A 15,065-nucleotide genomic window follows, 5' to 3' on the forward strand; every position below is an offset into this window, starting at 1 on the left:
CTTCTTTAGCAGCAGAGTTGGACTGGAGAATCTCCTGAGGTCCATTCTAACCTCTTTGGTTCTGTAATGTCTTCTTCCTCGGCCATTACTTTTATTTGCTATTTTAACCTATTGCTGCCAGTCTGTTCATTTGAACAAGATTGCCAGTAGTCATTCCTTTTGTATTTTAGTTCTTCAGCAGCCTCTGAAATGACTGAACTTGAAAGAGGTTGTTCTTCTGGGGAGGGAGTCAAGTTGTGCACTCTTCCTAGAATACTGTGTTCAGTGTGTAAGCTTGTCTGTCTTTGAAAGTTTTGCTTAGCTGACACTAGCTCTGAGTTGTGCCATTAACCTGTTGTTCTTAATTGCCGTGCAGCTCTATGATATCCTATTTTTTCCAGTCCATTCTTGCGTGTTCTGAAACTCTTTCCGGAGATTGTAAAAAGCACAGGCTATTTTGAGGTCATCCTTCTCCTGTTGTACCTATGCATTTATGTGACCTGGGATCAGAACATTATAAACCTCTTGTAATGTATTCACAGTGGAGTTGAAATGACTAAGTTTGCTACAACTGGTGAACTGAAGACTTCTGCTTATTTACAGTGGTCCTTTCAGTTCAGGGAAGGCATCCATGTCTGAGAGTTTATAGCATGTGTGCTTTTCTTTTTGCATTTATTTAAGCATTCATTCTAAGCATTATGCCAACTTAATCAAAAGCTTGATGGAAATGATTCCGTCCATCAGTGAGACAAGGCTTGGCTTGCTTTTTGTGCCCAACGAGACTGAAAATCAAACAAAGGGCCTATAAATCTGGGCATACTATGAGGACTACAATTCATTTAGCTTTCCTTAAACATTTTGCAGTGGCTGCCAATTATAATTCGGCAGTCTCATTTTTCAGAGTTGAATTGGAATGAACGTGGACCTGTTTAAGGTCTGTGATAGACTAAAGCATAAGACATTTGACCTACCAAAAAAGAAGGTCTCAGTGCAAGTACTGGTAACTCATTTAATGCTTACGGAGTCAGAAGACTCTTCCTGAGGTGAACATGCAATGTGTTTACCTCATTTTAAGACTTGCTGCTGCCTGATAAATGTGATTGCTTGCTAAATGTAACTGCAAGGAAGAATTAGCAACAGCAAATGAAGTCTCAGATTGAGTACTTCTGGAACTGTGCAGTAGTGACCAAGGGCTGGCCAATGAAGTGTCTCTGCTTTGGTGCCCATAAAAAAAGTCTCCTGGTTACGTGATGACAACAGCCATCAGTTATTTTTCAGTCTTCCAGTTTGTCTGTGAGCCTGTACATTGTAGAATAGCTGATTTCCTTGCTGTAATTTTGGAACTTCTAAGTGAGGCTTTGTAACTTGTTTTTAAATAAATTTATGGAAGTAGGGGACTAATGGTATTTGACTGCTAGAGCTGAGCACAGGCAGGGCCCATGCTGTGCAAGTGTCACTTAGCTTTACCACTAATCTTGGAGCTATAGCACCACCTGCTATTCTTGCTGTAGGTTTTGCAAGTGAAAATGGAATTATCTGTTATGTGTAGTGGTTTGTAAATTATCTGCAGCAGTCTAGGTTTAAACTCGTGCTATCTGTGACTAAAATTGTCCACTGAAGTCTTCAGAGTAGAGAGGCCAGTATGTAGGTACAGCATCATCTCGTTCCAAGGAGGACGCAGCCATCTTAGGAATAGGTGTGAACCCAGCAGTCCTGTCCTGTCTTTAGGCACAGAAGCATTCTTCGTGTCAAAAGGGAGATTAAAAGAATGGATTTTCTGATGCAAGTCTTTGCAGTGCTGATCAATAGTGGGAATTTAGTGGTGGGCTTTGGTGTGAGCAAAAGATTTTAAGGAGCAGGCTCCTTGAGGGAGTGCATCTTCAGAAGCAGTTTGCCAAACGTTCTTGGGAATATGTCATGCTAAGAGTATTATGTAATGCAATACCAATAATTTTGGTTTTGGTCAATTTGATATTCCCTTATAAACAGAGAAAGACAAAAATTTGTCTGGCCTTCCAAGAATGTTGTGCTTAATGTGCTTTCTTTGGACTTGCCAACTGGTCAGATGCCACCGTGCTAGCTGTCTGTAGACCTTTATGGCAAGGTGAGGTAAGTCAGGTGGACTTCCAGTTATCAGTTTGTTTGTTAGGGCTGAGCACATTGGTGAGTTGGGCTTGTACAGGACCTGGGGTTAATCTGTTTAGAGCTCTCACCTTGTGCAGTGCCTGTGTTTGTCTTGAAAGGCTGGGCACAGGCTGTGTGGGCATCTAGGTGGGAGGTGTCTACTGAATGAGGAGTGGGAATTAGAGCTCGCGAGCAGGTGATGCTCTTGCTTAGGAGTAAGTGGTACACACCAAGTCTGTGGCCTGTGTGTGTGAGATGAGTGAAACCAAGGCAATGTCTGAGTGTGATCCCTAAAAGGGAAAGGAAATGGTGGCTACTGAGTTTGGAAGAAGCTCCCTTCTGAGCCTTTCACAGACAGGCCTCAGTTAGGTTGGCCAGGGTCTGTGTGTAATCCAAGGCTTTGCACCTTTTAAAGCAGTGCCATACTTGCTTGGTATCAGGAGCAAATCTCTCCCTGGTCACAGTGGGTGTTTTTGTCAACCTGAAAATCAGAAACTTTGTCCATTAGTAGGTTAACTGCTAGAAAGAGAAGTGCTCGTAGTACTTTTTGGCTAAGTATTTTGTATTTTCTTGAAGGATGAAGTGATTGTGGTTTTGTTCATGGTGCCTTTGCCTGATCATGTTCGATGCTTTTAAACAAGTTATAAATATCTTGCATGGAAGGATCTGGGGGATTGTAGAAGTGTAACTTTGAGTGATGTGGGTCTTTGTGTGTAAAATCAAAGTGGATCATGCTCTTGTTTTGTACCATTTCACGATAACAACTTTGTCTTAAAAGTAATTTGTACCCACTTGTGTTAATGTGTACATATGAACATCTGTCTGCCTAGTGACTTTTGAGTCATTTACAGTTGCAATAGTTAAGGTTTCTCTCTGAAAAGATCTTAATTTATCTTGGTGGTGGTGCTGTGCAGATTGATTTAGGTTTCTCCTGTTCTCTCATCCACAGCAACTGGAGCAGATCCAGAAGGAGCTGAGTGTTCTGGAAGAAGATATTAAACGAGTAGAGGTGAGGTGCCCAGACGTTGTTCTGACTCTGGCAGTTTTTCTTTTCCATCAAGCTGTCTGCCTTGCTGTGGGGCTGATGTGTTAAATTTATGGCGTTTGCTTCAGTAATGGGGAAATGAGCAGATGATGCTCTTTCTTTAATTAGTTCATACAGTTGATGTGCACAGACTGCAGGTTAGTGAGAGGGGGGCTTTATGGAAACCTAGCTCTTATATAATCATATCTTTTCAATTTCTTTATGTGAGTAGTCTTTTAGAATGATTGCTAGAAATCAACAGCCAATTTATTGATCGTGATTTATGATTTTTGTGTTGCCCTATTCTGGCTGTCTGTACAGGCTGTTTAAATCTTAGCAATGTGCCACTCTTGAAATGGAGGTGTGTCAGGGGTGCATGAGAGAGCTGTAAAGCCGAGGCAGGGTAGAAGCAGAATCAGGTCCTGCTGCATTTCAAAACTATTTGCTACTTCCTGGCCCTCAGGATCCTCCTGAGATATTATTTTTTTTAAATTATTCTCGAAGTATTTCTAAACCCATCAGCTCAATCCTGCTATCCTTATTCAGTCCTTTAGGTCTCTGCTTGATCCTTTCCTCCAGTCATTCTAGTGTTTTGATTGTGAGGTAGGAAACTGTTTTAGGAATGCATCAGATTCAGCCGTCTCTCAAAATAGATTTCCCTTAGAGCTTCTTGGGAATCAGTTTGCATGGCTGCTGTTCTTCTTGCTTGCCTCAAGCAGTCAGTCCCATCTTCCATCCACTGCCCAAAAGCTTCTTAGATTTCTTCATTTACGTTGAATTTATACACGTGCTGATGAATTATTGAAGTATAAATGGAAGCGACAGCTGCAGGAACTTCCCTTCAGCTTATAACTATGCAAATTGTCATTCAGCAGATAACACTGTGTTTCAGGCTGGCTTCCCTGGATCTTTCTCAGCTTTTGGGAAATAAATATACCTTAGCTTGTTGGAGTGGTAAAATAGGCCTTCAAATTTAGGAGAAGCTATTCTCAAAGCTTGTGGGTCCCGTGGAGGATAGCGAGCTACCTGCTTTTCTGCTCTTTAATCAGGCAGTTCAGCAGGCTGCAGCTGGGGTATGCATCCAGTGTGTGGCAGTGACCTTGGTGCTGACCCTTGGAGCCTGGGGTCTCTCTTGTCACAGATATCTCACTTTCTACCTAACAACTAATGGGCACCTAGTGGGAATTTGAAAAGTACCAGTAACGTCCTGGAACACTTTACCTCCCTGACTAAAGAGCTTGCAGCATCCTGCATAGCTTCAGTTTCTGAAATGGGTTAAAGATACCATTTTGTACTGGGTGCACTGCAGTGACTTAGTCTGGAAGGCACAGAGCCAGGTTCATGTGCAAAGCTTCTGTTGTATACTTGCCCTGCTGTCAACTGATAGATCCTCTTTTAAGTCTGGGGCACAGTACCACCTTTGCACCGTTGTCTTGTGGCTGTTCTTGCCTTGACCTACATCTGATGTTACTTTATAGCTGCAAAGGCTGCTAGATAAAAGTTAGCATTTGTCTCAAAAATGTGCTTAGAGTTTGCTTGTTCTGCTGTGCTTAGGGGAGGTGCTGGGTTAGAGATTCTTGGATGTTAACTAAATCCACCAGTGTTTGAGTGTAAACTTTACAACTGCCTTCTGTGGGGCAAAAAATCACTGGTTTCATAAACCCATTTGATACCTGGGTTTGTCAGGAGTGACACCTGAAAAAAGAAGGGGAAAAAAAAATAAGAGAAAAAAATCAAGGTTTCTTCACGTGTTACCAAAACTTCCAGGAGGGAACTGAAGAATTGCAGATAACATTCGTTATTTCCTTAGAAAAAAAGAATCCAAAGAAGGCTGTGTGAACACCATATATTAAAATGTGCCTGCTATTCATGCTTTGCTGTAATTTGGCTTTCTGTCTTTCTGTTACAGGAAATGAGTGGCTTGTACTCTCCGGTCAGTGAGGACAGCACGGTGCCGCAGTTTGAAGCTCCCTCACCTTCACACAGGTATGGAGCTTGCAACTCAGAACTTGGATCTTCAGCTGTGCACACTGTGCTGTACCTGTTAGTCCTCCCCATGCACAAAACACAAGCAGAACTTGAGAACCACACAGTATTCACCTGTTCTGATTTTACTGATACAAACTGACATGAACAAAGCAGCGACAAAACTGCCATCTGTGCCTACAGTTGGATGAGAAGTCTTCTCCAGCTCAGACAGTGTGGAAAGCTGGTGGTTTTAGGTGTAGCATGGGTTAGTTGAGTTATCAGCTTTGCTGTGGTGTGAAACACTGCTATTAAATATATGTTGAACATGATGCAGTTTTTTGACATAGGAAAACGTAATTTTGCGAGGTGCCAGTGTCCTCTGGACTGAGTGGTAGTGTTGATTCAGTTTATCTGCTGTCTGCTTTGATTTAATGGAATGCCTTTCTAATAACATACTTTCAGTGTGGATTTTAGTCTGGAATATTGCATAGTCTGGTTTCTTGATGACAAAATTGCAGATGCTTCTTACATCCAAGTTGAATGTGCCAGGGTTTGAAGTGCTCTATTTCTTTATAGCCATTTTTTTTTTCAGTTGGAAGAAAGCTCTGATTTCACAGGGCCAAATTACATTATTAAACGATCATCTCTCCTACCTCTCCCAATTGTATTTTTCTAATGGGAAGAGTTCTGTGAGTGGTTGATTTCTGTTACGGAATTTTATTGGTACCTTTCCTGCAACGAGCAGCTCTAAACCTGGTAGTCCAAGAAGCAAGCTAGACAGAAATGATCAGATTTCCTCTCCTGGAGAGATGTAGGAACAGCGCGTTGGTATGGAGTGCAGCACTAGTGGCTGGGAATTTTTTTACTAAGTTGCTATTTTTGGACCCAGAGAAAAGAGTCACTAGTATTTCTAGGAAGTTCTGGTTGGCTCTGGTGGCAAGGACAGGAATATAGCAAAGATGGAAGGGAGCAGTGTTTGTTGCTTTGTCCTTTGCTGCTTGCCCAAGTTTAGGGTGTGGGTATGTTTTCTGTGTGGGTTATTGCTACTCTGCTAAGCAGCAGCTTTATGAAGCTGATGAGGTTTTTGTCAGGTTGTGCTAGTTTTCTGGTTATTGGCTATTAAACAGATTGTCTGTGGTTTGTTTCGTGTTACTGCTGCTTGGGGATAACTTCAGCAAGGGCTGGCCTGAATCTGTTCCTCACATGTTGAGCGCCTTCAGGCTTAGAAACCTTTTTTTCTGAGATTGTATTTATGAGTCGAAATGTGTCTTTGTTACTTGGGGCCAGTTAACAAGCAAGCTCCCAGAAAACTTTATCTGATGCAATCTCAACATTTTAAGCCCAAGAGTTTTTGTGTGGGGCTTTAAGAATCTGCTGAGTGTGACCTACGCTGGTTTCAGTCTACTGAGAATTTCTTACTATTTCTTATGCCTCCTTATTTCACGTTCCAGGGGCAATTATTCTATGTCCTTTCTTTCAAAGGTATAATAGAGTGTCCAAGATAGGTCAGGGAGTTTCAACTTGGATCTGCTGGGAGATGGTGGTAGGTTAGACCATGGCAAGTGCTGGGACCATGGGATTGTTTTCAAGCTAGGCCCTTCTTAACGCTTGTTCAGTTCTATCTTGGCTGTGTCTGAACCATTTTTCCTTCCCCTCTTGTACAGCATAATACCAGGACCGTGATGTATACCACAGTATTGGTTTCTTTCTGTAGTATTTAGGATTGCTGACTATGTTTCTGTTTCTTAATGACGTTGCTGCATTAAGAGGTAGTCATGAGTGGTCCAACTGGTGGTGCTTGAACAGGCATTGCATGTTAGCTGGCTCCTGTGGCTTCTGTCCCTCTCTGATTCTGACAGAAGATGTGATTTTATCTAATACAAGTAATTGAATTGGCTTAAATTACATGAACTCTGATTCCAGAAACTTCTATCACTTGAAATTCTTTTTTCTTTTTCCTGACATTAAGTTTTGTGGAGTATCTCACGAATTAGCTGTGATTCCTGCTTAGGAAGAGTGGTACAGCACAACTCATAGGAGGTTTAAAACCTGCAGATTTTTCCAGTTCTGTGGTAGCTGCACGTATATTTAATCTTCAAAGTGCATTTTATTGATGCTGTGGATCAGAAAGGATGAAATACAAATATTTTTGAGATGGTTTCACTTTTACATTAAAAGGTGTTAAACTTGCAGAGACTTTTTACACTTTCCCTGAATTAAAATGGTATGTTAAATTGGAATATAACTTGGTAACATGCTAAACACCTTGATAATGAAATGCAATCATAGAAACTTACTACTGTGACTCATAAATAGTACAAGGCTATTATAGATCCCTGCTGAGATTAAAAAAAATATGTCTCTATAGCCCCAGAATGTAAAGTTCAGGAATATAGTTATCTGGAATTCAAAGTTTTATCTGGTCTCCAGTGACTTGCCCTTATTCAGTTACTTGCTCTAAATTACAGCCTTGCTTCATTAATTTTTTTCATTGTTTCTTGTTTTTTTCATGCATCCTCAGCATCTTCCAAATGTGGAATTACTGTGCATCCCCACCCCCTCCCCCCTATCTTCCTAAGTCCCTTAGCAAGAAAACAAATACAACTATCATGTTCAATATGCTCTCTGTTTCAAGAAACAAGTGTGTTTTTTTTTCTTTTATGCTTGTACAGGGCGTGAGGAAATATTCAATTGAGTAATAGCATGCCACTTGTTTACAGGACTGCAGAGTGCTGTGTTTGTATACTAACAGAGAACAAGATGGAAGAAGAGGGAAAAGAACAAGTAGTTCTGGGGAGGGTTTGTCAGAGCAGGCGTGTGTGCTATTTTTGCTATGGGGACATGGTGCAAACAGGAGATAGAAGCAGCAGCTTCTCTGTGGCTAGGTATTCAGGCACTTATAGCAATAACAAGCCATCACTCTAATAGGTGTTTTTGGGGAGAGATTCTGATGTTAATAAAAAGAAATTTAGTTGCCTGGTAACCTCGGTTACCAAAATCCTGATCTCCTTTGCCTTCATTTGCTCTTACCACTTCATAAGAATGTAACCAATGCGATTTACAGAGCACAGGTTGCTGTGTTGTTGTTCTTACTGCAGGTTTTTAAATATGTCATTTCCTAATTGAACCTGCTGCTGCAGCTTCTTGTAAGGAGTTCAGAGGAAACTTGAATTTCTCTGATCATTTCCTTCCTGTTTTTTAAATGGAAAACATGCAAACATACACTGGCTTAACTCTGCTTCAGGCACCACGCAGGAGCAGCTTTGAATCTGTATTCTGGTTAGGGAGATGATGTCCACGCTCTCGAAGGCTTTACATCACCAGACAACCTGCAGCAGAACGAGGCTAGACACTCTAAGTCTGTGTGTTTTGCTGTTAATTGCTGCTATACCTGTCTCAGAGTGGAGTACTCTTTCATTGCTTTCCAGCCGAGTGCCTTATTCGTGCTGTTCCTGGCAGGATCTGCTGTATGTGTTTCATTATTTCATGCGTCCACGTCCTAATTTAAAGTTCATTGTCCCTGACCATGCTTGAAACAGCTCTGCTATTTTCTCCTTTGCAATAGCTAGCAGCAAATAATGATTTTTATCCCCTAGATTTTCTTTGTTTGCAGCTTTTGTCTTGCTTGTAACAGAACTCCAATCAATCTCATCTCACAAGTTAGCCACTAGCGATACTTTAAAATCATCTCTCATCTGTTTCTACTTCCTTCACTTCCAGGAGGGCTTTAAAACATTCAGAGAAATATTTAAGCACTAGTACCACTGTTTCATCCTCCTAGACTTGCAGGTACCCTGACTGGTGTTTCAGCCAGACCACTTGATCTGTGACCAAGATCGTCACGTCTGCACGTCTGTTCTGGCAGCCATTACCTAAACATCAGTAGGTGGAACCACGTCTTCCAAAACCAGGACCTATAGAAAATGTTCTGGCAGCTCTTAAAGAAATGTTCAGCTCCTCCCAGGCGGTGCTTAAATCCAGGGTTAACTTATAAGTAAAGCTGAGAATAACGAGCATTGCTTCTGTCCAAATCAAATGAAATGACACAGCAGAAGTGCTAGGGAAAGATTTTTCAGAAACAAATCGTGATGATACTTGTAATGAGTTCTCTGTAATTAACGCAAAGCCATTGTGCATTTAAAATGTTTGAATAGGCATGCTTTAAGCTGACTCCAGTGCTTGATTTGATAGTGATGGCTAAATGTTTTGCCCACAAATGAGAGGATACTTACCACCACCTTTCTGGCTCTGTCAAACACCTTTGCATTTTTAAAACTGAAACATTTGGAGCTGGCATGTAAACGTTTTGAAAGCAGTGATTCAGACGTGCTGTGTCATTATAAGTACTAACTATGGAGCTGGGCGTAGCTTAGCAGTTTCTAGTAATAATACTCTTGGCCGTCGGTGTTTGAGTTTAGTTCTGTATTTCTTAGCTGGTGTCCTGAGTTTATTTAGAGATGTGTGGAACACTTGTGTCTTTCTTTAGCTGGTTCCTTTAGCTGTTTCTTTAGATCTTTTAGATGTTGCTGTTTCAAATGCTACAGATTTTAACTTCTCTTTTTTTTAATTATTATTATTTAAAGGAACTGAAAACCAGGGGTAGCATGTTATTTTTCAGAACGTCTTCGCCTGCATATTTCATGCAAGAGATATGCATTTGCATTCTAATTAGAAATTATTAGACTGTACTACACTAAATCGTGTGTGACAGTAAACAAATTTATTGTACGTACAGAGATGATCATCATTCTGTTCTAGACATTGTGTATTTAAAAACAGAACAAAAAAAAACCCCATATCACTCCCAAATCCTCAAATAAAAAACAGCATTGTGTTCCCTGTCTGTAAAATGGATTTCAAATTTAAGTGTGCTACAGGATGTAAAGGGGTGGGGGAGAGTAGAAGAGGTTGGAAACGATGAAGGATGGTTGTACAGTGATTTAAGCAGACTTTCTTCTGTTTTTGCAGTAGTATTATTGACTCCACGGAGTACAGCCAGCCTCCAGGCTTCAGTGGCAGTTCTCAGGTAAGGTAATGCATGCGTCTGTGCATGAGGGGAAGGGAACAGTGGATGTGGAGACTGGGGAGAGATGAAGTACAGCACAAACAGTCTCCGTGGTGCCAGTCATCTGGCCTCTTGCTTTAACTGGTTATGGGATCAAACTGGAGCTGAGACTATGGCGGTAGGAATGACTGTGCACAGTTGTGAATATTCATAGTGATGCAAGAAAAAGAAAAAAAAAAAAAAGTAGTGTAACTTATTAGATGTGTGACTTAATTCCCAAAGCTGACTCTTCCAGGGCAGAGAGGATAATTTCTGCTTTTCATCTCTTCTCCCAAGTCAGCAGCATTTTGGAAGAGAGGTAAATCCTTGACACTCTGCTTTGAATTACATAGCTTTGGATCAAGTCTGACTTCTAAAACAAGCACATTCATTCTCCAAATATACAGTTGCCTTGTAGTTTATCATTGTTAGGGCCTCACAAACTGTAGTAAGAATTCATACTGTAGAGGGCAAAAGGTTCAGCGTGCTGTGAAGCCATTTGGCAGGCAGCCTCCAAACTCAGTCTGACCCACACGGCTTCCTGAGTGACAAACAGCACTGCTGTGGTCTTGCAGCTCAGAGTGGTTTGTCTGGGCTACAAAGATGACACTGGTATCCAGCTCACTGAGTCAAAGAGGTTTTGATGATAGAGGTGAGTTTTTATCTAGGTAGGCTGTTGTACATGTTAACTTCTCTTAGGTGCTGTTGTGTACTACCAGAAATACTCAGGAACTGACGTATTAACAGGTAGAAGTGCTGCTGGATTTTATTTGACCAAGTAACTGATATCAAGGAAAAGCACACGAATTTTGAGCTTGAGTGCATATGCAGATTTGTTTGCAGCTGTATGACTAATTAGTAATGAGAAATTTTTCTCAGTCAGTGTAAGAAAGTGTATTGTTCCTTCTGCTGTTGTGGTCTGTGGGGTTTTTGCTTAAGCAAAATGTTGCAGCTGTACCTTGCTGTAAAGGGCACGTGAAATATTGGTGGGGACTTTATGTTCAGGACTGATATGGTATAGTGTTTGTTCCCTACTGACACTACTTGTCTCAGTACTTTAATTTTTCCTTTGAAATGGAAAAAAAATACCATAGCTGTACTGCACAGAACAAACAACCCAGATTTTCTAGTCATTCTGTATGACAGTCGTATTTGTTGGAGATTATTTTTTTGTCCTCAACTCCAATTTCTTTGTCCTTGACAGTGCAAGATCTACTCTCGAGTGCAAATTCACTAATCAAACTTTAATGTATGTTTGGGTGGAGAGTTGAGAGAGAACTCTTAAACACTTCACTCAAAGGTAGTTCATTTCAACACGACTTCACAGCAAAAAGTTTTCCTACAGTAAGAACATTTCTGAGGAATTGGATTCAATTGTACACTTTAAATTGTCAGTCACAACAAAAATCTTTGTTTTTTACAGCTGTGACAGTGTGTAACTAAGCTCAAAAGGGACAGCATAGGTTGCTTTCACAGTACAATTACTTTTTGCATTGCTTGCAAACGTGTTCTTAAGGAAGAATTTGTGTGACAGAGCTGCAGGACAATTTTCCTGCAGTGGCTGAGCTTCAGGAGAAAACAGTGGACAGGTTACATAGGCACTGGGGAGTTGTGCAGGTGGTATTTAGTTGCAGTACCTGGCTTTTCTGCTGGAAATAAGGAACTTGTGGACAGCTCTGAGGCCACGGTTGTTTGAGAGGACTCTTCAGAGCTCCTTACTGGAGCTCAGACAGAAAAATAACTCTTGATAAGAGTAACCCTAACGACCATTCTCAACTGGAACAACGGTGATGTCTTTCTTGGTTTTCATAGTATAGCAATCAGGTGAATAAAAAGCACTTGGTTGTGTTTTCGCTCCTTTTGCCTTATGTTTTCACTTGTGTGTCCTAGCATTGCTTAGCAACTAGCCATCGAGCAGTCTTCTTTGCTTAGAAGCTCAATAAATGTTTTGATAAAAACCTGAGCAGCTTTAAACCCCTTGCTGCTGAGGCTCAGCTCAAGATGCAGTCCGATTCCCAGCACAGCTGGGTCACCACGTGCCAGTCTGACACTGCTCCGAGGGAATTTTCTCCTGCTGATGTACTGCCCAGCAGGCAAACTACTTCAAATCACTGATGCTGCCTCCACGTGGACTGGACACATCCAGCAGATCAGAGCCAGGCATGGCTTATATCCCTCATCGTGTCACAGGCTTGTTTGTCTTATTGAGACTGGGCTGATTGCTCCTTGCTGCTCCAGTCATCTTGAAGCCCTAATCATTTCTGATGTGTGGAGAGAGGCTGGAGCCCGTGCAAGCTGGGGTGCAGAATTAGGGGAGCAGCGCTGTAAAGTACTCCGTTAAGTCTCTCTCAAAGCTGCGAAGCTTTAGAAAATTATATTTAAAAGGTGTTGAGGTAGGAGTGCTTTCCAGTGCTGGAGAGATGTGTTTTGAGATTGGAGCTGCTTTCAAGATGAAACAAGCTGTCGAGCCATGAGTCACGGTGTCAGCACATAGCCAGGGGCCTTGCACGGGAAGTGGCATCTGGAAGTTTCATTGCTTGGGCTGTGTTTCTTCCCTTGAGCATTAGGTTACTGTTTGTACAGTTATAAGCAGAATCTCAAAGTAGGCTCTAAACTTTGTTTTATCTTGTTGGCTTCTTGAAGGTTGTGATGAGAGCAGCCCCGTTCTGCCTCACGGTTTGAGGGGCAATCGAACCACTGTTCTTCATGGTGCTTGCTGAATGGGTTTTGTTAGTGCTTGAGAGGCACTGTACACCTTGTGTGTGTTCAGGGATATTGTGCCTTAAGAAATATTTGTTACAGAGCCTGTTGGTTCTTTTAAAATTCCCCCATTATCTCTGATGTGTGAGACTTTTGAAACATAAACAAAAGCAGGATGGTCTTTGTGCTCCTTGAGCAACAGAGGAATTTGTTCCTTTCACTAGTGATTGAAACAAGAAGTACTTTGCTTTCCATTTGTTTTCAAAGGGAGAGATTGCTTATGCAGTTTCAATCCTTCTCCCTCTCAGTATTGATGCTTGTGTAGGTTGGGAAGTGGTGGGTTTTTTTTTTCTGTTTTTTTTTGTTGTTGTTTCATGGACTTCTTTTGAATTAACCTTTGAACTTAGTCTCTTAGTGTATTCCTGCTTCTGTCTTTATTTGTGGTCTTTTATAGTTACCGAGTTACTTCAAAAGAAGTACTTCAGTAACTAAGTCCTTAAAATAAACAGCTCCCACTCTTTTTGAGTGGTTTGCTGAAGATCTAGGAAGTGATTTTTGTACAGTCTGTTTGATTTGAGAAGCTGAAAGGCCGTAAGTTGGGCCTCTGCTGTCTACCTGCACAAATGCGATACACAGCTCCCATAGGCTGCTGCCATCTGTCCTTTGGGTGAAGTGAAACTTGCACAGATTCAGAAGACCACTGTCTGAAGGCATCTCTTCTAACTGAGAAGAAGGCTCACACAAGACCCTGGTCGTGACGTGACAGTAACGAGTTATTCTTCATTGTTACTGTTCAAGTTCTGACTCACCAGATACAATGGGTAGATTGTATTTCAGTTTCTTAGGATCTATTGAAATAGACTCAGGCTTGGCTTTACCTCTCTCAAGAAGCATATTCTCCTCTCTGTTCAGGCCAAGAAGCAGCCATGGTATAACAGCACGCTCGCCTCGCGCCGGAAGCGGCTCACAGCTCACTTTGAAGACCTAGAGCAGTGCTATTTTTCCACAAGGATGACACGTGTCTCAGGTGAGTTCCCCCTGCTTGGGATCCAACTTCTGGCATCGTTTTACCTTTCACAGTCCCACTCCTCAGGGAAGCTTCCCTTCTAAGAGAGCAGCCTTTGCTTTTTCCCTGCCTGGAAATGGTGCTATACAAAGGCATGTGTTACTTCAAGTCATCCCACGTAGATTTTTCTTGACCAATCGTTGAGGTTTTTAAGCTTATAAAATGTAATACTGTTGTTTCAGAGGGGCACTTTTGTTGCTCTGTAATGCTGTACTATGAAGGTTGTAACCCTCACTCAATAATTTTTCACTGATCTTTGTTTTGAAGCTGCAAACATTTGAAAGCAGTGACTGGGTGGTCTTTCTACTAGACATGGAGTAAGCATAGTCATTAAAACACTAATCAAAATACCTAAGAGGTGAAAACAAATTGATAGATGTTCCCATATTTAATGTGCAATACAACACTTGGAGGTTATCTAGATAACAAAATCCAGATTGTGAGTCTTGGTTAAGGAATGGCTTGAAGTATAGAAGCTGAGTGTGCAGCAGTGTCGTTATCCCGTGGGGCACACCTTAGATTTAAGACTTGTTTTGTAGAATTAGAAGCTGTTTTCACAATTGTGTAGATTACCTCATTCATAATTGAGTAACAGTGTGACAGCAGCTGGAGTAATTGTTACATGGTGGATGGATGGTTCTTAATTATATAACAGGATTCTCTTCGGAAGCGAGGAGGTCAAATAAATGCCTCTGAAGGGAGAGGAAGGTCGCTCTCTGGCTCCCCTGGAGAAGAAGCAGGCTTTGGGGAAAAAAGTTTTGTGCAATGAGCTGTGGCAGGCATGAGATCTGCAGCACCAAGCTGTAAGCAGCAGCTTACACAAAGAGGGGAGAGACTGCTGTGAAGAGCAGGGAGCCACTGGGGTTGAGAGAAACCTCAGAAGCACGAAAGGAATGCAGGCAGAGGTTGCTGCAGGAACGCATCTTTAATGGTAGCCTTGGAAGGCAAGGACTGACCTGCCAGGACACTGAACTGTGAGCAAGCTGGGGCACACATCCCTGCTCCAGGAATCCTCTGTGAATGTAGTTTGAGGTTTAGCCACTTAAACATTATCAAGCTTTTAAAAATTATTATTGATAAACAACAAAAAAACACTCAGCCTTTTTTAGTTTAAAGGCTGCCAAGCTCACTCTCAGGTGAAAGATGCAGGCATGTCTGTG

The 15,065-nt window shown here is 41.6% G+C and overlaps 1 protein-coding gene across 4 annotated transcripts in view; it reads left to right on the plus strand.

Annotated features, from left to right (window-relative positions):
• The window catches only part of COP1 (COP1 E3 ubiquitin ligase), a 123,352-nt gene that overhangs the window by 20,318 nt on the left and 87,969 nt on the right, over positions 1-15,065 (plus strand). For all 4 annotated transcript variants that reach the window (XM_065745371.1, XM_065745379.1, XM_065745394.1 and 1 more), the window contains exons 7-10: positions 3,053-3,112; positions 5,037-5,113; positions 10,064-10,121; positions 13,752-13,866. In XM_065745371.1, coding sequence (XP_065601443.1) covers positions 3,053-3,112; positions 5,037-5,113; positions 10,064-10,121; positions 13,752-13,866 — 310 coding nt within the window. The remainder of the gene's footprint in view (positions 1-3,052; positions 3,113-5,036; positions 5,114-10,063; positions 10,122-13,751; positions 13,867-15,065) is intronic.

Source organism: Cyrtonyx montezumae, unplaced genomic scaffold (assembly GCF_038088225.1).
Source record: "Cyrtonyx montezumae isolate F1298 unplaced genomic scaffold, pur_monq_1.0 scaffold_1, whole genome shotgun sequence".
Taxonomy (NCBI): Eukaryota; Metazoa; Chordata; class Aves; order Galliformes; family Odontophoridae; genus Cyrtonyx; species Cyrtonyx montezumae.